The following is a 24,468-nucleotide window of genomic DNA, read 5'->3' on the forward strand; positions in this document are numbered from 1 at the left end:
GAATTTTTTTTTTTTTTAAGATCTTTTATTTATTTATTCATGAGAAACACACACATAGAGAGACGCAGAGACACAGGCAGAGAGAGAAGCAGGCTCCACGCAAGGAGCCCGATGTGGGATCCGAACCCAGGAATCTGGGATTATGCCCTGAGCCAAAGGCAGGTGCTAAACCACAGAGCCACTCAGGTGTCCCTTTTTTTTTTTTTTTTTTTTAAAGATTTTATTTATTCATTCATGAGAGACAGAGAGAGAGAGAGAGGCAGAGACACAGGCAGAAGGAGAAGCAGGCTCCATGCAGGAAGCCCAACGTGGGACTCGATCCCGGGTCTCCAGGATCAGGCCCTGGACCAAAGGTGGCGCTAAACCGCTGAGCCACCCGGGCTGCCCCCTACCCCCTTTTTAAGGATGACTGGAATTTTAGGTCATGTTTTAGTGGATTTCATAGAGGGATGTTCAGTGAGGGATTATATATAGAGGAAAATTAGTTTGTTTAGTGTTGGATCCAGTATGGGATCATTTTTTTCAGAGGATCTTAAGCATTTTGATTCATGGGCCTATTTCTGCTTCTTCCATTAAAAACCCAGCCTCTTGAAGTTAATAAGTCATCAATGCGTGAAGCTAGATATCTATGACTGAGAGAGTGGCCCTTTAGAGTCAGCAGTGGGATCCTCCGGGTTAAGTCTTTAGTGCCTAGGGTTATAAGGAAAGGGCCTCTTAAGTGACTTTTAGGGGGTAAGGTTTTTTGTTTGTTTGTTTTTAATGGTAGTTAACATACAGTGTTATATTAATTTCAGGTGTACAACATAGTGATTGGGCAGATCTGTACGCTCTGCTCACCATAGTATAGCTCCCATCTGTTACCATAAATGCTCTTACAGTACCATTGACTATATTCCCTATGCTGTACTATCATCCTTGTGACTTACTCATTCCATACCTGAAAGGCTGTATCTCCCACTCCCCTTCACCCATTTTGCCCATCTCACCACCTGCTTTCTCTCTGGCGACCATCAGTTCTCTGCATTTGTGGGTCTATTTCTGCTCACTGTGGTATTGATGTGTATTTCTCTGATGGCTAGTGATGTGAAGTACTTTGTCCTATGCTTACTGTTTTTTTTTTTTTTTTTTAAGAGAAGGAGAAGTCAGAGGGGCAGAGGGAGAGAGAGAATCTTGCAGGCTGTACGCCCAGTGCTAGAACCCAACTCAGGCTCAGTTTCATGACATGACTTGAGCTGAAATTGAGAGTTGGACACTTACCTGGCTCAGCTACCCGGGCTCTCTGCTTTTGGTCATTCTTTTTTTTTAAAGATTTTATTTATTTGTTCATGAGAGACACACACAGAGAGAGGCAGAGACACAGGGAGAGGGAGAGAGAAACAGGCTCCATGCAGGGAGCCCGACGTGGGACTCGATCCTGAGTCTCTAGGATCACGCCCTGGGTTGAAGGCAATGCTAAACCACTAAGCCACCAGGGCTGCCCGTGTGTATGTGTTTTAAGAAATAACATTTTACACGTTTCCTTCCCTAGGCTTCTCTCTCTACCCTCAGAAGATGAATTACCCATTATTCATTTGATATATATCCAGCTCTTTCATAACTTTGTTTATATATATATATATATATGTATGTACTTATATATGTACAAAATGATTGTGTAGTTTTCAAGCTTAACATAAATGGCATGCTGTACTTAATGTTTGCAACTTGTTTTTCTCAAAATTTTGTTTTTGAGATCTGTTTTTGTGCCTATAGTTAAAATAGTAGTCCGTTTTATGAATGTGCCCAACTGTATATATTCTCCAACTCATGGAGGACGTTTAAGATTGTTTCCAGTTTTTCTTTTTTATAAATAATGCCAAAGGGAACATCTTGAACTTGTTCCTCTATGCATCTATGTAAGGATTTACGTAGGGTAGATTTACTGGAATATAAGGTACATGCATTTTTTTTTTAAGATTTTATTTATTTATTCATGAGAGACACAGAGAGAGAGAGAGGCAGGAGACACAGGCAGAGGGAGAAGCAGGCTCCATGCAGGGAGCCTGATGTGGGACTCGATCCCCGGACTCCAGGATCACACCTTGGGCCAAAGCAGGCTGCTAAACCACTGAGCCACCCAGGGATCCCCGGTACATGGATTTTTAACTTTACTAGTGTATGAAGGTTTCCATTTCTCTATTTACCAGTGCTTGCTATTATATGCTACAGTTTACCAACATTGTACCATTTTATTATTGAGCTTGAGTTTGTTTTAGACATCAACTTCAATTGGTAAGCTGGGCTGGGAGTCTATAATTGCTTTGAAGTGATTTGTGACTGAAAACCACATCCCCTTGTTGCTTTTCTGAGGAGAAAAAGTGATAATGGCAAGGTAGCATAGGGGACAGAGCCCTGGATTTTTGAGTCAGAGCCCTGACTTCAACTCCTGATTTAATAGCATAAAATTAATACCTGCCTCATTTACACATGAGATTATTGTCACATTCAGCAAGAGACTACAGTTCTGCAAACTAAAAAGCAATAGCTAAAGTATTACAAAAGAAGTAAAAACAATTTTGTTTCCTTAGTTTGTAAAGATTATCGTAGTTACCTACTTTATAGCTTGTTCATACCTAGGTAAATGAAATGGAAGAGATTGGCTCTCATGCAGGTATTTTGAACATTGCCCGTGGAGGAGAGAAGTGGGCATGTGGGAGGTATGCATGAATGAGGGGGCTACAGTCAATCCATGGCCATGTAGGGGAGGTGATTTCAAGCTAGAAACCTTACCCCAGAGGTTGGCATACTCTTTCCGTTGCTTTTCTGCAAACAGTGAGCTGGAGAAAGATGGCTGCACTGCTCTCAACACTCACTCTTCTAGCCACTTGGAGAAGATTAAACAGTACCAGGCTGGGCAGACTTTGATTTGCTTCTTGAAGAAGGTGAGTAGTGCACACCTGCAGTGTGAAGCCAGTCTTCTTTCAGAAGAAAAGGGGGAGAAGCTGGAGACAAGGGCCATTAGCACTAAGCATTTGAGTCTGTTTGCTACCCTGTTGGTTTGTGGGAGACCAGAAGCCTAATTGAGGAGCTAAAATTATAACTCACGAAACAATTGGCAACTCACAGTTCAACATATTTATAGATTAATTGTACAAAAGGGACAGAAAAAAAATATAGAGGAAGATTTAAAGTAAATGTGTTACTGGATTCTAGATTCTTGTCATACATCAAGTTCAGGTGCAGTGCACACAGAGTAATAGTACCTGCATGTCAGATTATATGTTCTAGCCTCCAGCGGAGCAGGAGTTCAAGAAAGGGAAGAGATCAGTGAAAACTGCACTGGTTGGAATATATCAGAGAGAAAGTTGGGTTGGGCTTGACCTTGAGAAATAGTTCCTCATCACTGCTGCTGGATTCTTTTTCCATAAGCATCTGGCTGAGCATGTCACTGATTGATGCTTGATTCCTTTGGTTACCTATTGTCTCTAGGTGAGTTTCATAAACCCCTGATACCTTGGAGTGGCATTTAAGGCTCTTCAGAAGTGACCTCATACACTTTGTGTACCAGTCACCCTGAGAACCTCCTCTATTTCCCTTCTTGTTTTTATTTCTGTACTCGGAGTGCTCTATTCCTACAACCCTTTACGGCCCAGCATAGGTATTCCCTTCATATTTCTAGTTCTATGTATTCCCATAGCATATTGTATTTCCACTGCTCTGGTTATTTGCATACTTGTTTGACTTTGTAGACTGTAACCTTGGATGTAGGGTTTGGCTTTTATTTATGTCTCTCATGAATTAAATAAACAAAATCTTAAAAAAAAAAAAAAAGATGTTGAACCCTGGAGATGATTAACCATCACTGGGCACAGCTGAGCTTGGAAGGGTCTACAGAGGTCAGTGGGATTGCTCCTGCTGCTTGAGGACATCTCTGAGTTCATTTTTGCCTCCTGATTAGCTGAGGCACCAGGAGGGTTACGTGGGCGGCTAGCCTAGCAAAGGCTCCAAACTAGACTCTGATGTCTGTAAGAAGTGGAGATTGGGCAGGGGCAGTGGGAGACAGGCGGGTGGATTCCTGTCCCTTGGGAACATGTAGGATTAGGGCCTCTTCAACCCTGTGATTTTTAGGAGAGTCTCTGTTTTATTTTATTTTATATTTTTTAATTTTTTTAAAGATTTTATTTATTTATTCATGAGAGACACAGAGAGACAGAGACACAGGCAGAGGGAGAAGCAGGCTCCATGCAAGGAGCCCGATGCGGGACTTGATCCCGGGACTCCAGGATCACGCCCTGGGCCAAAGGCAGGTGCTAAACCACTGAGCCACCCAGGGATCCCCTATTTTTTAATTTTTTAAAAAGACTTTATTTATTCATGAGAGACAGAGAGAGAGAGAGAGAGAGGCAGACACACAGGCAGAGGGAGAAGCAGCCTCCATGCAGGGAGCCTGATGCAGGACTTGATCCTGGGATCCCAGGAACACGCCCTGGGCGGAAGGCAGGTGCTAAACTGCTGAGCCACCCAGGGATCCCGAGTCTCTGTTTTAATGAAGGGAAACGGAAATGTTTATATCTATCCCATTTAATTTCTCTTCTGTTTCTTTCTCCAGTACAATGTGGTTAAGAAATGGCTTGAGGTGGAGATTGCTCCAGATATCCGGGGCAGGATTCCCTTGTTGCTTACTTCTCTCAGCTTCAAGGTCAGTGTGCTCAGAATTCCTGGAGAGGACTCAGTGTGTGGTGTGTTTGCAGTGGGTATAAGAAACCATGTACTTTCTCAGGGATTGGTTTGGGATATACTTGGTATAGAGACTTCAGTGATAATTTTGGATAAATGACAGACCTTTCTTCAAATGTTAAAAGAATTCTCTTGTCCTTCTAGGTTCTGAAACATCCAGATAAGAAGTTCCGGATTGGCCAGGCCCTGAAGGCTACTGTGGTTGGCCCAGATTCGTCCAAAGCCTTCTTATGTCTCTCACTTATAGGTGTGGTGATGAAATGCTGCCTGGTCAGGAAAGGGAGAGGGTAGAAAGGAATGGGACAGAGTCCTCAGGTAGTGCTCAGGCTTCAGGATGATGCGTCAGGTTTTGGAGTTCTCCGAAAGCCTCGTGTGGTTCTTCTGGAAACACTTTTTCTTTTGAGGTTTTGTTCTCTGGCCTGTGTCACTCTGCTACTGTCTGAGTCACCTTTACCTACACAGCTGGTTTACTCATCTCTCAGTAGGGTTTGTCCACCACATGGCCCTGAGATTCCTGACTACATGTTGTGGGAACATGGGTCTTCATGATCATTCTGGTCCACTCAGCCTAGACACCCCAAGTCTGGGCAGCCTCTGACTTTCTCAGCCCGTGGTTGGCCTGCATTCCAATTTCTTTTTTCTTTTTTTTTTTTTCTTTTTTTTTTTAAGATTTTATTTATTCATGAGAGACACAGAGAGAGGCAGAGACACAGGTAGAGGGAGAAACAGGCTCCATGCAGGGAGCCTGATATGGGACTCGATCCCGGGACTCCAGTATCACGCCCTGAGCCAAAGGCAGATGCTCAGCCGCTGAGCCACCCAGGCATCCCAGCATTCCAGTTTCTTTCTTGGCTCATTTCGCCTGCCCTGAATGAGGTTCATTTTCCTGCCAGGTCCGCACAAGCTTGAAAAAGGGGAAGTGGCCATGGGCCGCGTGGTGAAGGTGACTCCTAAGGACGGGCTGACTGTCTCCTTCCCCTTTGGGAAGATCGGAAAAGTCAGTGTATTTCACGTGAGTGACTCCTACTCAGAGACGCCCCTGGAAGACTTTGTCCCCCAGAAGATTGTCAGGTAGGCCTAGTTTGTTTTTTTTCCTCTTCAGCTCTATGTGGGATTGTAGATTTCTTTTTTTAAAAAGTATAGATATGATACGTGATTTTGTACCAGAAAAAAATTGTGGAGAAAAATTCTATTGCTCCTCTCTTTCTCTACCACTTTTCACCATTATATACCTTTGTCTGTCATTTAAGACTTTTACACATGGAAGTATAATGTTTTTTAATGTAATAATAGAATTTTATTTTATATATTATTCTGCAACTTGCTTTTTTTTTTTCTCCTAGCTAGTGTGCTAGTATTATGTGCTGGTATTTCTAAATCTACTTTTGTTCTTTTACCTTAAATACTTTCTTGATATTCCATTTTTATCATTATCTAAAACCTCTGTCAATGGACAATAGTATTGCAGTGAATTGTTGTGTGCATGTGTTTGGACAGAGGGCAAGTATATGTGTGAAACAAATTCCCAGAAGTAAAATTGATGGCCAAACGATATTACACATTTTGCCATAGTGCCCTCCAAAAAAGACTGGCAATTTATGTTCCTGTTACAAATACGACTTTTTCTCACAATCTTGCCAACAGTGGATATTCTTACTTTTTGATCTAAGCCACTGAATAGGCAAAAATTGATCTTTCTTTTTTTTTTTAATTTTTTTTATTTTTTTGATCTTTCATTTTAATTTGCTTTTCTCTTGTCATTTTTCCTCTTAATTGGCTGTTTACATTTGTTCTCTGCTTTGCTTGTCTTGTTCTTTGCTTTTGCTTGCTCATTTTTCTACTGAACCATTCATCTTTTTAATTAAATAAATGATCTAGAGATGATTTCTGCAAAAAGAGACCTTTTGCATTTGGGGGGTGCTTTATGAACTATTATATGTGCAGTAAAACGAGCTCGGTTCAGAGTTGTTTTTTTTTTTTTAAGGTTATGCATCTTAGCATGAGTAAGGGAAGAGGCAGAGGGAGAGGAAGAGATGCAGACTCCCTGTTGAGTGGGAGCCTGACATCAGGACCTGAGCTGAAATCAAGAGTTAGACACTCAGCCAGCTGAGCCACCCCAGCTCAGAACCACCCAGGCTCAGAATTTTAAAGTCATTAAATTATGACTTTGGTGAATAAATTAGCATTGAATAAATTAGCGTTGAAGAGGCAAGGCTTCAGCCTAATACTATAGACTTCTGAGAATCCAGGTTGGCTAACAGTGGAGTGGGAAGCCTTGAGGAGATGGGCAGGAAAGTTTTAATGCTCTTGCCCATCTCAGGTGTCCCAGCCACCAGCACCTGCCTAATAAATGCACAATTATTTATCAGAGCTTAAACAGCACAGAGGTATCCAGGGCTTGGAAAAAGAAAAGGAACCCAGGATTTTCTCTGCTTTGTCTCGATTAAAAATGTGGGTGTGGCTTTTAGCAAAATTTTTGAATATATTTTATTGTAACCAAACCTGTGAGTCTCATTCAGTGTGATTTCTTTATCTGTGTAATGTGGATAATAAATTAATTGCCTAAAGGGAGATGACCCCTCAAAGGCCTTACTGCTCTAGGGGCTAGGAGGCAGATGCCAATCTTGGGAAAATTTTGAATTATTGCTGAGATCCTTTCTACTGCTAAGATTCTGTACTTTGAAGTTGTGACTTGAGGTTGCTAAGTGCTGTTTTTGATGAAAAAAGTTTGGAAACCTAACCGAAGAGTAAACCCTGCTTTCAGACCTCCTAGAAGCCTCTCCCTGCCTAGGCTTCTCTGATTTATTTCCTCTCATCTGCTGCCATGAGCCTGCCCTGAGACCTAGGTCACCCCCTGGTCACAATTTCCAGTGGTTAGTGGCTGAGATTGCATACTGCTGGGACCCGACATCAGGCTGGTGTCACCTCCTCTGAGTACCCACGTGGCTCTGTGTGTCTTTCCGAGGGCTCCATGCCTCCTTTCATTTTCTTCTCCCAGCATCTTTCTTGGGTAAGAAGAGTAGGTAGTGACAGACTAGTAAACTGAGGCCCAGAGAGGTGACTTGTCCACAGTCCCTCAGCATGTTCTCAGCAGAATGAAGAACAGAGCCCAAGTGTCATATCCCCTCACTCTTGCCTATTGGTCAGCCTTGTGGAGAGGAAGCTTAGGCCCTTTGCTGTCTCCCAGGATACTGAAGAGTCACCATCTCCTTTTCTTGCTCTTGTTCCAGGTGTTATGTCCTGTCTGCTACAGGCCACGTGTTGACTCTGTCACTACGATCATCCAGGTAAGTGTGGTGGGGACAGGAAGAGCATTGAGGAGAGGATGCAGGGATCTGATACAGAACCTAGGGCTTCCCACCTTTCTTTGTTTGTGCACTTTCTACCCTGCCCCATCTTTACCCAGAAAAGCTGCAGCCATTCACATTGCTAGACAAACCTGTCTGCTCCGACTCTTGTTGCCCAGGGCAAGGCTCATGTATCTGAATATGGTGTTCAAGGTGACCACCCAGTGGCCCCAGTGAGGGAACACAGTGCAAACCCTAGGGTTCTGTAGTTCATAGCATGTGCAATGAAGGGTTGGCCTGAAGGCCGCCTGTTCCATGGTTACAAATGGAGGGGGTTTTTTTGTTTGTTTTGTTTTGTTTTTTCTTAATGATTTTATTTATTTATTCATAGAGACACAGAGAGAGAGAGAGAGAGACAGAGGCACAGGCAGAGGGAGAAGCAAGCTCCATGCAGGGAGCCTGATGTGGGACTCGATCCAGGGTCCCCAGGATCAAACCCCAGGCTGCAGGTGGCGCTAAACCGCTGCGCCACCGGGGCTGCCCACAATGGAGGTTTTTGAGGCCAAGTCCTGTCAGGACAGGACTTGAGGAGAGAGTGGGGCTGTGCTCTGAAGGTTAATGTCCTACAGACAAGTCCAGAGTTGTATTCTTACACTTAGAGTTTGATTATCACAAGTGAGTTGGGAGTGAGAATGGGGAAGGGAGGGCTGGGGTACATGTACATAAATAAGCCTTTTATTCCCCTAGGACAAACCCAGAGACAAAGAGCAAAATAACTGATCCTGAGATTAACTCCATCCAGGACATTCAGGAAGGGCAACTCCTGAGGGGCTATGTGAAGTCTGTCCAGCCACATGGTGTGCTCTTTGGGTGAGTGAGGTGGCACTTGGTGGGTCAGACAAGAGTGGCCCTTTTCCCCGCCCTGGCCTGTCTAGGTCCGTGTTCCTCAGTCACCTCTGAAGAGAATATGAAGAAAAGGGAGTCTGGGTTCCCACCAGTTTTTTGTTTTGTTTTGTTTTGTTTTTTTTATTTATGAGAGTCACAGAGAGAGAGAGAGAGAGAGAGGCAGAGACATAGGCAGAGGGAGAAGCAGGCTCCATGCACCGGGAGCCCGATGTTCCCACCAGTTTTTTTAAAATTCTGAAATTTGGGGATCCCTGGCTGGCGCAGCGGTTTGGTGCCTGCCTTTGGCCCGGGGCGCGATCCTGGAGACCCGGGATCGAATCCCACGTCGGGCTCCCGGTGCATGGAGCCTGCTTCTCCCTCTGCCTATGTCTCTGCCTCTCTCTCTTTCTCTCTCTGTGACTATCATAAATAAATAAAAATTAAAAATAAATAAATAAATAAAATTCTGAAATTTATATACATATACATATATACATATATATATCTTTAAAATATATATATGTATCTTAAAGTATATATATATTATATATATATATTTTTTAAGATTTTGTTTATTCATGAGAGACACAGAGAGAGAGAGACAGAGACATAGGCAGAGGGAGAAGCGGGCTCAATGTAGGGAGCCTGACATGGGACTCGATCGTGGGACTCCAGGATCATGCCCTGGGCCGAAGGCAGGCGCCAAACTGCTGAGCCACCCAGGGATCCCAAATGTTTATATTTTTTAAAAAGTTTTGAATTATTCCTATTGGTGTTTTGGACAAAGAACATGGCATGTCCAATTTCAGTTTTAAATATGTTTGGATTTTCTTTGGTTTAGTATTTGATCATGATTCATAAATGTTCTGTGAAATCACATAATGTTCACAGCCAGCAGGGTGCACAGCTTTCTCTGCCACAACTTCATCGTTTTCACCTTCAGCCATTTGTGAGTCACATGTTGTGGTGCTCTGGTGTGGGTGGGAGACACCCTTCAGTCAGATCTTCCTTATCCCTAATAATTGTTCCTAGTTTACAAAGTTCTCTTTATCTTTTTGAGTGCCAAGAACTTTTGTCTATCATAAATCCTTGTCACAACTTGGGTCCCTGGGAAAGTAGAGGCACTAGGCTAGGCTGGGACTCTATTGTTGTATTTATGACCATAGGATCCTTGTGTCTCTCCTGTCAGCCTTGGCCCCTCTGTTGTGGGTTTGGTCCAATACCCACATGTCTCCCAGTACAGTCCTTCCAAGAAAACCCTTTATAACAGATACCTCCCAGAAGGGAAGCTGCTCACAGCCAAGGTCCTAAGGTAGGTATCTCCCCAACCTCTGCACCTCCACCCCCACAACCCCTCTTTTCCCTGAGAACCCTGGGAGGGGATTCAGAGGTAAACTAGACATAATAGTTTGGGTGGTGTTGATGCAGCATTCAGATGAACAAAGCCCCTTTGTTTGGAACCCCTTATCTCAGCTCCAGCTCTTAAAAGCCCATATGGAGACTTTTCTGTGCATAAGCACTTGCTGGAGACAGAGTAGGGGTACATTACAGCTGCTCCCTCTGTTTCACATTTCAGCATGGTAAAATGTGCAGATCATTCCAAAGAATACTGAATGGATTCCAAGGCAGGTAGTGCCGGGCCCAGAAAACTGGGCCAATCAGGAGAGGAAGGCCTGGGCTGTTTGCTGTGCTCATGTCCTCTGCTGTCCTCATTGTTGTCATTGTCCCCCTCCTTGTGGTAGCCTGAAGTGTCAGAAGAACCTAGTAGAGCTGTCATTCCTCCCCAATGACACTGGGAAGCCAGATGTGTTTCCTGCCTCCCTGGGACTGCCACTACTAAAACAAGAGGAGAGGACAGAGGAGGCAGAGGAGAACAAGCACAAAGAAGAAGAGAAGGAAGAAAAGAATCAGAAAAGGAAAGGGAAGAGGAACCAAGAGGGGCAGGAGGGGGTGCAGCTGCTTGGTGAGGAGAAGAAAGAGCCCCAGAAACTGCAAGCAAAAAAGCAGGGCAAGCGGCGGCGCCGGGAGTCTGCAGGCGAACAGGTAACGTCCCTTGGGGAGGATGGCCTCCTGCACATGACAGAAGAGTGATTCAAAGCCAGCCAGACAACTGAGTAGCGTTCTTTTGGACTGAGAGCAGTGAGTTTGGATTGGGCACTGGGTGGTGCTGAGAGGGCCAAGGGAGGGCATTGCCCTGGGCTGCCAGCAGGTCCTCCTGGGCAAGAAGGGTGGCTCGGCACCTTTCTCACTTGTCATTTCAGGAAAGAGTGAACAAGAAGCAAAAGAAAGCTGCTCCGTCAGAGGAGGACGACAGTGGTGTTGAAGTGTATTATCGGGAAGGAGAAGAGGAGGTGGAAGAGATGAGTGTACTGCCTAAGGTGAGGGACAGCATTTGGTGAGGGAGGAGAGAGGCTGTTCTGGGGAAGGAAGTCCTTGGTCTCCTGCCTAAGAGCGGAGTGGTCTTAGACTCCATCCTCTTCTCTTTCATTGCCTAAGGCAGGGCTGCTAGGTCCTCACTTGGTCATCAGTGTCCTGAGGACAGAGATCCTGCTTTACTAAGGAGTGGGCTGCATAAAGTAAATTCTCATCAATATTTATTGAGTGGAGCTGAATTAAATGAATGGGATAGGCAGTTATTAAAGGCTTAACCTTTTTGAACCTGTATCCCCCTCTGAAAGATGAGGATAGTACTGTTTGGACTGAGGATTGCCCAGACTTTAGGTACTCACATCCCTACACCTTCAGAACGCTTGTCATGTCTTGGTCCCAGCTCTGCTATTATTTTATATGCATATGGTACTTCATACACGAACGTGTATATGTACACACATATGTGTGAGATTTGTTTTGTGTCTGTATGTTTTAAAAGTTTGCCTAAATTATTTATGAATCATCATGAATTATTTTGAATAATATAATTATTATTATGAATAATTTACAAGGAAAGCTTTTATGTCATTTCTATGTAGTTTCTCAGTGGAGTGGGCCTAGCCTGGCCCTAGGAGGGGAGTAGGTCTCTGGGCTTGGTGGGGGGCCCCAGCTCCTCCAGGTGGGATGGGGCTGGGGAATAGGGTACAGCCTGAGCTGAGTGCTTTCCTCACATACCTCTTCGATCTTTCAGGAGAAGCCAAGAAGGCCAGCAGAAGTGCCCCGGCTACAGCTGTCCTCTGGTTTCATTTGGGACGTGGGGCTAGACTCTCTGACCCCAGCCTTACCACCTCGAGGAGAGAGCTCAGACAGCGAGGAGGACAACAAGCCACAGCAGTCCACGGTGTCGTATTTTATAGGGCTTTGTCCTTGTGCAAAAATCCCTTGGTGCCAGTCTCCTTTGCTCTGTCCTGGCCTGAGTGTCCCTTCTGACACGCTGGGACAATCCCAGGCCTGCGAGTATTCCTAGAGCTCATGGATTACCCTGCGAGCCTTTGGCTTCCACCACAGACCTCCATAGTGGTCTGAGGAACAGATTACTCACTAATTTTTGTGCCTTCCTTAGCAAAAGAAAAGCAAGAAGGAAAGGATGTTGGAGAAGCAGAAGGCAGAGAAAGAGTTGTCCCGCATTGAGGAGGCGCTGATGGATCCTGGGCGACAGCCAGAGTCAGCAGATGACTTTGACCGACTCTTGCTGAGTTCCCCTAACAGCTCTATTCTGTGGCTGCAGTACATGGCCTTCCACCTGCAGGCCACAGAAATCGAGAAGGCCCGGGCTGTGGCCGAGAGGGCTCTCAAGACCATTTCCTTCAGGTCTTGGCTTTGTCTCCTGCTTTGGTGGCGAGTGGCTCTCAACAGGGAGGGCTGTGTCTCCTTGGGCTGCTGGGCTCATCAACTGTGGGTCCTTTCCTCCTGGGGAGGCTGACAGCAGTGTGGGTGGCTCCCACCAGCACCCATAAGTTTTTAGGCTTTGGCTCATAGTTGTGCCATCTGTGAAACAGATCTGCTCATTTATATTTTATAGTCCCCTTCACTGAAGTAGCTCAGGGTAACATTTACAGGAGTCCCTGTGCTTAATAAGGTACCCAACTTGGAACAAGTAGAACAGGGGAAATAACTCCACATACCTGGGTGTAAACACTCTCCGTGGCCACTTTGTAGGCACAGGGTGGAATGAGTTTCCTGACAGCTAAGAGGAAGGATGACAGTCCTTTGCTTCATTCTCTTAGTTTGGAGACAGAATTAGACCAGAGATTCTGCTCCTTTCTGCCCAAACCTTGTGCTAGTTTAAGATTTTGTGGGCTTCATTTTTAGGAATGGAGGCAGATACCAGGGGATCCCCAGCAGTCAGGAGCTGGCTTTCTTGCTTCTGTGTGAGCTGCAGTGGGGACCAGACCTCTGTTTCTCACTTGAGGGTGGGAACTGAGGATTTGGATAGAGCCTGGGAAGGAAGTAGTAGTTCCAGTCAGCATTCCTGGTGGATGGTAGTGGGGGCTTCCTTGGGCTGAGGTGACGGAGCTCACTTGTTGACTCTGTCTCCAGAGAGGAGCAAGAGAAACTGAACGTGTGGGTGGCACTGCTGAATCTAGAGAACATGTATGGCTCTCAGGAGTCGCTGACCAAGGTCTTCGAGCGCGCTGTGCAGTACAATGAGCCTCTCAAGGTCTTTCTCCACCTGGCTGACATCTACAACAAGTCAGAGAAATTCCAGGTAGGTGTCTGGGCCAGACAGCCCACTGGCAGAGGGTCCTCAGTGGCTCAGAAACTAATTCCTGGGAGTTAGAAAGGCAACAAGGAAGTCTCAGGAAAGAATGCCCTCTCTTCTGGATCTGATCCTGCTATAGTCTTGCTTTGTGACATCTGGGCTCTAACTTGTTCATCTTGTAAGTAGGAGGAGTCCTTTCCTCCTACTTCTGCTTTAGGAGTGCGGGGTGAAGATGAGGAAGTAAAGGGGCAGTGGACCCCTGGTGTGTATCCTTTGGGCATATAGCCAGAAGGCAGCAGCTCAGCCAAATGCCCTTTTTCTGTTTCTCCTGTTCCCCTATCCTCATGTTCTACCCTGAGGACCTCCATATAGCACAGGATTAATAGGGAGACTCCCCACCGTGTTAGGCCCCCTCAGATGCTCTCCTCATCTTTGTGAGCCTGAGGCCATAACTAGCTTCTCAGGAGCATAGCTGCCCATCTCTGTTGTTGCCCTCATCTGTCTTATCACACTCCACAGTTCACCTTGTCTTTCCCGCAGGAAGCTGGTGAACTCTACAACCGGATGCTGAAGCGATTCAGGCAGGAGAAAGCTGTCTGGATCAAATATGGTGCCTTTCTTCTGCGGAGGGGCCAGGCTGGAGCCAGTCACCGTGTGATGCAGCGAGCCCTGGAGTGTCTGCCCAATAAAGAGCGTGAGTGCTCCTCCCCACCCTCTGGCCCGATTCCTGATCACATTAAGTTCTCCAATATCTGGGCATAGGGACTGGGGGCTTTCTTATCTGTGTGGGTGGTATGGTGTTAGGAGAGCCTAGTGGAGGGCATATAATGTTTTCTCTGTTGATTATATGCTCATGAACTTAACATGTTGCATTTCAGATGCTAAACTTCAAAGGTGGAGGAACAAAAAAACAATTAGCACTAATTTTATTGCCCCTGCCCCCTCTCCTTTTTGGGTCCAAAGAGTGAGGTGTCCACAATGGGAATTGTAGATCAGTGCCCATCTGTATGTATTTGGCTCTAAACCTTCCCAGTGTTCCCCTTGTCATCACCCATGCCTTCGAACCTGTGAGTAGTAGGCAGTCAGGAGTCTGATCTCTGTGCAGCACATTATGTTGTGGTGAGGGGTCTGTCTGCTTTGTGTGTCTGAACTGTTCTCTCCCTGCAGATGTGGATGTGATTGCCAAGTTTGCCCAGCTGGAGTTCCAGCTGGGAGATGCGGAACGGGCCAAAGCCATTTTTGAGAATACACTGAGCACCTACCCAAAGCGTACTGATGTCTGGTCGGTTTACATCGACATGACCATTAAGCATGGCAGCCAGAAGGAAGTCCGGTGAGAGGGGAAGACAGAATAGAGCTGAATTACCTGTGGGAGTTTGGGGATGTTGGCCAAGTGGATGAGTTCAGCCCCACAGCATCTTCCAGCATCCCCAGTTCTTTTACTCTTTCTAGAGGAATAGCTCTGACATCACACATGAGGTCCTGTGATACTCTCTTTTTGAGACTTTTGCTGCCTCAGGGGCGAGCTTATAGTCTGTGTCTCGGTCTTGGGTGGGTGTTAGGCTGGCCCTGGTGGGGTTTAGGAAACTTGGGTTTCCCACAGAATTCACTGAGCCTTGCTCTTGTGGTAGAGAATGGTGACGGGCTTGCTATTGTCACCTACATCCCCATGGGGCAGGGAGGATTAGAGATGGGTGGACTGAGGTCCAGAAAGAAGTAGTGCCTCACCCAAGCCCATCAGTGAGTTTGAAGCAGAGTGTTTCTCACAAATCCATACCTTCTGTGTGTCTCCATCCTAGTAGCTTTGTCCTGACTCACTGTGTAACTTCAGGCCAGTAAGTGAGTGCCTGTCTGATCTAGAAAGTGGGAGCAGTCTTTCTCCCCATGGACACCTTAGGAGTTGAAAATGGTAATACATGTAAAGATAGAAGTGAGAGTGCTGGAGAAAAGAGGGTCTGGCTGTAGAGCCAGAGAGCATGTGGATGGAGGCTGGTGGCATTCGAGTGGCCAGGGGCTAAGAGGCAAATGCTGCCTTGCTCTTCTTCACAGGGACATCTTTGAACGGGTTATTCATCTCAGCCTGGCCCCCAAGCGAATGAAATTCTTCTTCAAGCGCTACCTGGACTATGAGAAACAACATGGCACTGAGAAGGACGTGCAGGCAGTAAAGGCGAAGGCCCTGGAATACGTGGAAGCTAAGAGCTCTGTGTTGGAGGACTAGGGGCCAGCTGGCCTCAGATGATCACTGTCAGCAGTGGACTGGCCCGGCCAAATATCAGGCACCTGGGCAGCTGGAAAACTGTTGCCTGAGGACTCTTATTTAAGTGTTGCTTTTTCTGCAACACCTTTAGGGTAATCCTGTCAAGATGAAAAAGAATTTGAGCTTTCTTAGAATTCCTTTCTGCTTGTTTTTAGTACTATATTTCACTTTTTTTCCGTCTTTTTTTTTTTTTTTTTTTGAGACTGCACTTGCATTAGGGGTGGGGGTGGGGCAGAGGGAGAGAGAGAGAATCTCAAGCAGACTCACCAATAGGCACAGAGCCCAACTCAGGGCTCGATCTCCCGACCCTGAGGTCATGACTTGAGCCGAAGTCAAGAGTCAAATGCTTAACTGAGCCACCCAGGTGCGCCCCCTTTTCTGTTTCTGAGGCCGCTTAGGGGTTGTAGACAGCAGGCTCTTGGACTCCTAGAAAAGCTAAGGCTCTCTCCCTCTCAGGAGTTTCCTGGGGAGCAGAAATGGAGGGGCTGACTCCTGACTGCTCTTGTGGTCAGGACCCCACTTTGGCCCTGGCAAGCTCTTGGTCCAGCCAGAGGGGGTCAGTAGGGCCCAAGGAGTGGGCCTCCTCCCCTAGGCTCGAATCTCTGGGCTCCCTCAGCCTGAGCTCAGCTAGTGCTGGTGCTCTTGTGGAGTATGTGAGGCTGGGAAGAGGGCAAGGGCAGAGGCCTCTGGGGAAAGGACAGTTGGGGAACCAAGGCATCTGAGAGGAAAGCCACAGGTATTGGCTTAGACCACCCGGTGAGGTTTCCTCCCAGGCCTACCAGGCCCAGATTATCCAAGCTTTCCAAATGGGGCGCCTCATTTGTGAAATGGGGTCAAAAACTACCTCAGAGAGTTGTTCTGTGGATTAAGTGAGAGTGTGTATGTCTGTGTGCTGCCACAGGGCCTGGTGTGTAGGAGGCTCAGTGAGGACGTGGACTGCTGAGTTGGGGAGAGCTGCCTGGTTTCTCTGTGTCTCCTCGTAGCTCCTCTGGGGAGATGTTGCTGGGTGGAGGGCATTGACTAGTTTGATGGTTTTCCTTGAGACCTGAGGGAAAAGGGACATGATGGGTCCACACCTAATCCTCCCTGTGACCCTTGTAAACTTCCCAGAAAGATGGTTTCCACCTCCTTTGATACGTAATAATCCCAAATGTTTCAGAATTCTTGGACACCAGCAGAGACCAGGCTAGTTGTTGAAGCTAGTTCTTTTTTGGCTTGGTCTTATGGGGATTAAATGTTTTCTTTGGCAGGGCTTTAAATGCTGTGAGAGCTGGGGAGCTTTTCCTTGGGAAGTGACTGGGTGGAATGCTGGGAAGCAGGACAGGGAGAGCATCGAGGGTTTTAGAGGTGGCGGAGGTGATCAGGCAAGAGCAGGCAGGTGAGGGTGGGATTTGGTCATTAGCACTACGTTATCTGGGGGAGATAGTCTGCCCTACTGAGTGCAGGATCTTCTGACTTGTGAAATTTAAAGCGATCTTCCCTCTGAGAAAAGCCAGGCTTCACCTGTTCCCCAGATCAAATCAGATAACTGAATTGAATTGTCAAGACATCATCAGCCATAGGGTCATCCAACATGTGGGACACCTGGCTTTCCCTGCACCCCTGCCCTCCCATCCATCTTAATCTTGCCCAGGGTCTCTCGGTCCCCCCTCCCTCCTGCAGAGGATGGGATCTGGGCCTGTCTCCATGACCCCTTGCCTGCTATGGCATGGCTTGTCCAATCATGCAGACACCAGGCTAGTCCTTTATACTAAGAAAAACTTTATCAAAAATTTAAGTATATAAAATAATGCCAGAGCATACATTGGAGGGCATCTTCCTGGCTGAGCGCTGTTGAGCCAGGTAACCATATGCAATCAGTCACACATCCATTAATAGCACGATATCCTGTACAAGGAGTCTGCTGGTGAATTTCACGGTTACCTGGCTCTGCTGGTCAGGGCTTCCCAGCCTTGGAGTCCTACCAGTAAAAGGTCATCCATGTCCTAGTTAATTAAGGACGAATTTTGCAAAGGGGTCTTTTCTCCAAAGCTGTTGACCCCAGTGGTTGGTGGCAGCAGGAGAGGGGGTTTCTTCAGGTCTGAGAACCTTCCTGTGGAAGCGGACCCCATTGTCTACTAGCTCTCTCCACACCCCAGGTTGCTTTGTGCTCCTTGCTCCTGGCCTGTTTCCCAAAAAAGTTTTAAAAATCATCCCCGTCTGATGCTGCTGTGAGCACGCAGTGGAGTTCAGTTTGAAACCCAAGTACTGTCACTTGCAAAGAGTGTGATGAAGGACCCTCAGGAGGTGAGGGGGGCCATCTCCATGGTTTCTGGTGCTGTCCCATTGCCTGCCAGACCTTGGGCCCACTTGTGCAGGCGGCTGTACAGTGGGAGGCCCTGGTTCTCACGGTACAAGTAGACGCCAGTGATGGCGTTCCACTGTGGCCGAGGCTGTGTGCCTTCCACTGGGAACCTGGCAACAAGCTCCTCGTCATCCTTGTTGAGTGCCACGAAGCCAAAGAAGCGGCGCACATTGTTGGCAGCCAGCACCCGTGAGTGTACCTCGGCGGTGCGCTGGAAGAGCTGGTCCTCATTGGTGCGGTACTGTGCCCAGTAGGCCTCCTGGCGGTAGCTGAGTGGTGAGCAGTAATGCTTGAGGCACTTGGTCAGGAACACCAGGATGGCCACCACGCCGATGAGTAGCCACCCGAAGAGCTGGCCAGAGAAGGTGCAGGGTTGAGGAAGGGCAGGGAGCTGCCTGGACCCTCACCCACCCCAGGAAGAAGGCTGGTCACAGGGCTTGGGCTGGGCTGAACCTGGCCCACACCCCACTCCTAGAGCAGATCGTACTTCTGTAAGGGAAGCTGGCCCTTCAGGCTGTGATTCCACTTTATCCTCATTGCCTTGAAATCGCATTCCTGTTTTGTTTTTTATTTATTTCTTGAAAGATTTTATTCATTCATGAGAGACACAGAGAGAGGGCTTGGTCTTAAGGGGATTAAATGTTTAAGAAACAGGCTCCACGCAGGGAGCCCGATGTGGGACTCGATCCCAGGCCTCCAGGATCACACCCTGGATGGAAGGCTGCACTAAACCGCTGAGTCATCTGGGCTGTCTTGTTTTCGTTTTTTAGAAAGTCTTTTGCTCCTTCATATCTCCCTCATGCTCTGCTGCTCTAGTGAACACTTGCAGCTGTGTTTTCTGCCCAGGCCTCTGCCCTTGCCCTCTATCCCCCTGACTGACCTCTGCTCCTTCAGAAGTGAGCCACAGCTGTGGCTAGGATTGGGGCAGTAGCGGCTGCTTCCAAACTAAACATCCCTTCTGGCTTGGAGCTCCCTGATGTCAGCAAAACCTGGGGCTGAGTCGGTGCTGGGCTGGGGTCCTTCTGGGGATGGGAAAGTGTCAACTCCTAGCTGACAGCAGATGTTTCATAAGCTCATGGGGATTCATGCTCAATCTTGGAGAAAAAGGGGCTTAATCTATGATTGGGATCAAGGCTGAGCCAGAAGAACATTCTTTTAATGTTTAAAACTTGCCGCACCAAGTCCTAACCCACAGGTTACCTGGCTCAGATACCTCAGACCAGCGCTAGCTTCAACACTGGACCATCCCGGTACCTCCCCAGCAGCCATCACCTAGGGAAGAGAGAAGAGGAGCTTCCCTCTGCACAGCCTTACCTGGGACTCATACTTGAGCCTGCGGGTGACCTCTTCCCGGAAGCCTGACAGGTTGGCGGGGCCCTCCCCGCAGGGGAACCTGGCCAAGATTTCCGTGGCATGGGCTGGTGGGAAGCCCTTCTCCCCAGCTGTGAGTGAGGAGGGATCCACAAACTCGCTGAGAGCGCAGACATAGGCCTCACCTCGCAGCAGGGAAATGACGGACCAGGTGACAGGGGCCACCGCTGCACGGCCCAGGATGGAGCTTAGGAGGAGGAAGTTGGGGGCAGCTGAGCAGTTCTTGGCCCTCCGGTACTGGCACTCAGCGACCAGGTTCCATGTGTGGTTGTTGAGGATGACCCCAATGAGGAAGAGGGCCAGGGCAGGCACGCCAATGGCCGTCAGCCCGTACAGGTAGTTGCGGGCAGGTGAGCAAGGGCAATGGAAAGCCACCACAGAGAAGAGCTCCTGGCTGCCCACCGTGCCCAGTGCCACCAGCCCATTGAAAATCATCACATCCTTGCTCTTGAAGAAGAGCGACAGGAAGCGGAAGTTCTCTGCAATCAGGGCTGCCATGGTGACAAGTCAGCTCAGGGACCAGCTGCGAGGATGGGGGCGGGAGGAGACAGGGATGGGTGATTCCCAATGGGACTAGGAAGGAGTGCAGGTGGGTGGGCATCTGAAGGCAGGGCACAGTCTTGCCATTTTATCCCCTCTGGTGGCCTGTCTGGTGCTTCCTGTGGAGTGGTAGATGACTGATAAACGTTTGCCTCTGAAAACTGAAAGAAATTGAGAGCATCTGGTATGGCCATGCTGGTGAGAAAGGGGGAAATCTGGGGAGCCCTGGGGCCTAGGGGATGTGGTAGCCACTGCTCACTGAGTTCCCACTGGGTGTCAGATGCTTTCCATCCCTCATTGCCTGTTGTCATGATCCCACATTGACCTGTCGTATCCCTGTTGTGCATAGAGAAAGCAGAGGCTTTCTGAGGCTGAGGGGCTTGCCAGGGCCACATGTGTGTCTGCCTTGGGCACTTGGGTTCTTGTTACTCCCACAAGCTTCCCTTGAATTAGGGATGAAGAATGGCCTTGTGGCACTGGAGGATGTGGGGCTTCAGGTGGTACTAATACGCTGAGGGACCTAGGACTATTTGGAAGGTGTGATGGGCATCACAGCTGGAATGGGTTTCCTGGGAGGTAAGGGACTTGGGTTTGATTCAGCTCTGTGGGGTGGGGTGGAGAAAGGCCCCTGGTCGGTGCTGAGCAAGGCACAGTGTCCCTGGAGTTCATGAGAACTTTTCATTTGGGAGACCTCAGAGTCCAGACTGGTTTAGGAGATCTTGGCTCTCAACATACTTCATGGCTTTTCTCTGTTTCTCAGTGTCCTGCTCTGTGAAAGGAGGACAAATCATTCCAGCCCTTGGTCTCCCCATAGGGATGCTGTAGGGAATAAATGATGCCTGACAATTGTCCTATGTGTGAGACCCTCCATCTCACCCTGTCAAGGCTTTAAGGTGGCTCCCAGAGGTGAGGCAGTGGAGACGACTCTCCTTCCTGCCAAGATCAGGAAACTAAGGCCTGAAGAAGTGAAAGTGCCTCTCTCGAGGCCATCACAGTATAGAGGTATCTGGGCAGGACTTTTGAGCCTGCCCTATAAGGAGGCTTGGGAAGCAGATAAGGGTGGGTCCTCTGTTTTCTTGGTCTCCTGACTGTGCTCTGTGCTCATCCATGAGAGCCCTGGCGAACTTTCTCTTCCCCACCCAATCACCCTTTCCCTACCCAGCAGCCTCCCAGGGAGCTTCCCAGCCTGCCAGTGACAGGGATGGAAACTAAAGCTCTACCATCCCCACCAGCTCATCCCCAGCCTGCTCGGCCATGGTCTGGGATGTGGACAGCCTGCCAGGAAGTGGCCACGCCTGGGGCTCTTTCTAGACCCCACCCACACAAGCAGAGAGATGGGTATAGCCAGGGTGTGGCCCGTGTCCTCCTGCTCTGGGGGCTGAAAAACAAAAGTCCACAGCCAGAAGCCAGGGAGTGGAGGGAAAGGATGGACAGCAAACAGGTGGGGCCCCCTGCCATATTTCCTTCTGTGCCTCTTCTCTACACTAACACCCCACCCGGTCTCTGCCAATGCTGCCAGATGGGGCGGGCAGAGCTCCGTGACCACGTGGGGAGCCAGGAGGAGGAGGGAGCAGACTCTTCCTCCCACTCACAGCCCAGGGGCTCCATCCCTCTCCCTGGGAAAGAGTTTGTAATGTTGCCAGAGATGAATGGGTTAAAGCAGGCTCCTCTCCCTCTGCCTCTTCCCCTTTTGGCTTCAAGGCTCCTCATGACTTTCATGAGGCCCTGGGTTCATAAGCTGCCCAAAGCGTGGTACAAGATATCTGAACACAGCGGGTGGTGAGCAGAGGCGGGCCAGGCCATCTGAGACTACTGGCCCTGTCCCTCAGGTCAGGGAGGGGGGTCACATCTGGGCCTGGGTAGGATCTCTAAGCACAGCAGTCAGGGCAAGAAGACAGGACAGGCTGGGAGAGGGGGGGCACCACTGGCCTTGCCTAGAGTGAGGAGCCTCAGTGGGGACTTTCTCTCCAGGACAATCCCTCTGGGCAGCCTTGAGCAGTCCTGCCACACTCCCCTCGCCTGGCAAGCCTCAGGGAGGGGCCCTTCCTTACCTGATGCCAGCTGCAGCGCCACCCAGTGGCTCCAGCCTCCGCGGGGCGTGGGCCTACAAGGCAGGCCCCCCTGAAGTGCTGCGGGCCAGCCGTGCCCTCCGTTGGCTCCCTTGTGCTTTCTTCTGCACCAGAGCAGGGAGCTTGAGATGAGCAGGGCCTGGGGCTGGTGGTGTTTTCAAAGAAGTTTTAAACTCCAGGAAAGAGGATGAAACAGCAGGATGGAACTCTGTGCAGCAACCAGTGGAAAAACAGCCTCCCTCCGGCGCCAGGCAGAGGAGGGCGGGCGGGGAGGGCGGTGCAAGAGGAGAGGAAGTTCAGCGGCGCAGCCTGTGCGCGCCTGGCCTTGCCTCCTTGCCTGCCGTCCTGAGCCAGCTGCCCTGGCAGGCGGCGGGCGGGTAGGCGCCCTGACAGTGCTGCACACCAGTGGGACCAGTTCAGGGGCCAGGTGGGGGACCTTCCCGGACATCCTGCCTGGGCCTGCCCTCCCTGCCCATTTCAGGAGCACTTCCTCATGCCTGACTCCCACTGGACAGAAGCTGCCACAGAGACCCCGGCAGGGTTAGAGGGCAGGGTCATGCCATCAGGATACACAGGCCAGGGCCTCCCCACTTATTCTGGTTCTTCTCCCTGAGAGCCATCCTGCCCCCTCCAGTCCTCCCCACCACTGGCTCTTCTGTCCATACTTGAGCTAACCTCAGGCACTGCTTCAAATCTCAGGAGGGCTGGCAAGTGATTCTCTGAGGCCCTGTGGGCAGAGCTCTGGGAGGTGGGTGGAAATTACAAGAAGGCAGCTTGCTGAAAGAACCCTTCTGTTATCATCAGAGCTGCCCAGTCTGTCCTGGAAAGTGATCATGAGCTCCCCATTCATGGGAGTGTGCAAGCTGAGGCTGGAAAGTCATGGATCAAGAATGCTAAGGGGGAGAGCCCTGCCTGAGGATGGGCTAGATGACCCCTATGATTAAGGGAGAGACACCCACCTGCCCCAGCCTCCTGTCAGCTCTGCAATACTTGTGGTTCTAGACAGTGGACTGCTGAGTGCCATGCTGGCCTCTGGGAGCTGTGATTGTCCATGGGTAGGAATGAAGGGAAAGGACCAGTGTTCATTATTCAGATTCTACTATGTGCCAAACACTTCCAGATTCTTCCTCAAAAGTTACCCTCCTTTATTCTCCTTAAGATCTATTTTACAGACAGACACACTGAGGTTTGGAGGGGTTTGGTGAGGTCTTACAGCTCTTGTTTATGAACCCCAATCTGCCTTACCCAAAGCTTTGCTCTTTTCTTGACATTTGTACCTCTCAATATTCTGAGCTGGCTTTTCCCCCTGGAAGCTCCTCCCCACCTATCAACACAGACCTGGTCTCTACTCCTCTGAGCCCTCTCCACATTCAGGACCTAGATGAAGTTGCACCCCCCAGAGGAGCCTAGAGGGCTCCTTCAGCCCCGCAGGCCTACAGGGCTTATCCTCCTTCCAAATAAGCGAAACTGGATCTCAGAAGTGGTAAGGGAGGGAAGAATAGATGCAAAGAAGGGAAATCAGTAAAGCAGTGTTGCAGGGATCAAGATCAGAATGAGTTCTTAGAGGACGCCTAGGTAGCTCAGTGGTTGAGCATCTGCCTTTGGCTCAGGTTGTGATCCTGGGGTCCTGGGATCGAGTCCCACATCAGGCTTCCCACAGGGAGCCTACTTCTCCCTCTGCCTATGTCTCTGCCTCTCTCTCTATGTCTATCATAAATAAATAAATAAATATTCATGAGAGACAGAGAGAGAGGCAGAGACACAGGTGGAGGGAGAAGCAGGCTCCATGCCGGGAGCCCGACATGGGGCTCCATCCTGGGTCTCCAGGATCACGCCCTGAGCCACAGGCAGGCACCAAACCACTGAGCCACCCAGGGATCCCCAAGAATGAGTTCTTAGATGAGTAGGATTTATATCTTCTTGGCCCTCAATTCCCTCCTTGACATGGTGGCTCCAGTTCTTTATGTCACCTTCCCCTTATGTCCAGGGAAGGAGGATAAGCATTCAGGGTAAAGAATCTACAAACACATTAGCCACCACATACCCAATGCCTGCTCTGTGGCACAAGCTTTCCATGCTTCACCTGTTTCATGATTACAACAACCCCATCAGGTAGGTACTCTCATCCCCATGGTACAGATAAGGAAACTGAGGCACAGAAAAGGAAGCAATTGGTCTGAGGGACACTGTAAGTGGTAGAGCCAACGTGTGACCCAGTTCTCTCTCTCTCTCTCTCTCTCTCTCTCTCTCTCAAGTCTGAGCTGTTTCTACTCTAGGCAGATCCCCCCCCCAACCCTCCCATCCTCATCCCTACCTCAGGGCAAAGCCTCTTAGCTCTCTGGAGCCCCCTCCCCAAGGTTTTT

General features: G+C 48.8%; 2 protein-coding genes across 5 annotated transcripts in view; one reads left to right on the plus strand and one right to left on the minus strand.

The window, feature by feature from the left end:
- The window catches only part of PDCD11 (programmed cell death 11), a 44,301-nt gene extending 28,386 nt beyond the window's left edge, over positions 1–15,915 (plus strand). For 2 of the 3 annotated variants that reach the window (XM_025467079.3, XM_049103195.1), the window contains exons 22-36: positions 2,813–2,921; positions 4,589–4,678; positions 4,861–4,963; positions 5,610–5,787; positions 7,947–8,003; positions 8,751–8,873; positions 10,078–10,200; positions 10,631–10,931; positions 11,150–11,266; positions 12,010–12,159; positions 12,382–12,629; positions 13,359–13,527; positions 14,062–14,215; positions 14,689–14,854; positions 15,571–15,915. In XM_025467079.3, coding sequence (XP_025322864.3) covers positions 2,813–2,921; positions 4,589–4,678; positions 4,861–4,963; positions 5,610–5,787; positions 7,947–8,003; positions 8,751–8,873; positions 10,078–10,200; positions 10,631–10,931; positions 11,150–11,266; positions 12,010–12,159; positions 12,382–12,629; positions 13,359–13,527; positions 14,062–14,215; positions 14,689–14,854; positions 15,571–15,742 — 2,260 coding nt within the window. In that variant the 3' untranslated portion in view covers positions 15,743–15,915. The remainder of the gene's footprint in view (positions 1–2,812; positions 2,922–4,588; positions 4,679–4,860; positions 4,964–5,609; positions 5,788–7,946; positions 8,004–8,750; positions 8,874–10,077; positions 10,201–10,630; positions 10,932–11,149; positions 11,267–12,009; positions 12,160–12,381; positions 12,630–13,358; positions 13,528–14,061; positions 14,216–14,688; positions 14,855–15,570) is intronic. The other variant, XM_035707715.2, reaches the window with a different exon arrangement.
- A 1,610-nt stretch (positions 15,916–17,525) lies between these two features.
- On the minus strand, positions 17,526–24,388 carry CALHM2 (calcium homeostasis modulator family member 2). 2 transcript variants are annotated; one of them, XM_049103198.1, is made up of 4 exons: positions 23,065–24,388; positions 22,088–22,313; positions 19,440–20,197; positions 17,526–18,477 (listed from the first exon to the last, which is right to left on the minus strand). In XM_049103198.1, the coding sequence occupies exons 3-4, from the start codon at positions 19,992–19,994 to the stop codon at positions 18,061–18,063; spliced, it is 972 nt and encodes a 323-aa protein (XP_048959155.1). In that variant the 5' UTR covers positions 19,995–20,197; positions 22,088–22,313; positions 23,065–24,388; the 3' UTR covers positions 17,526–18,060. The 2 variants fall into 2 exon arrangements, with proteins under 2 accessions (XP_048959155.1, XP_025322876.1); XM_025467091.3 differs by lacking the exon at positions 23,065–24,388 and having other exon boundaries at positions 22,088–22,392.
- Between the last annotated feature and the right edge of the window lie 80 nt (positions 24,389–24,468).

This window comes from Canis lupus, chromosome 28 (genome assembly GCF_003254725.2).
Source record: "Canis lupus dingo isolate Sandy chromosome 28, ASM325472v2, whole genome shotgun sequence".
NCBI lineage: Eukaryota > Metazoa > Chordata > Mammalia > Carnivora > Canidae > Canis > Canis lupus.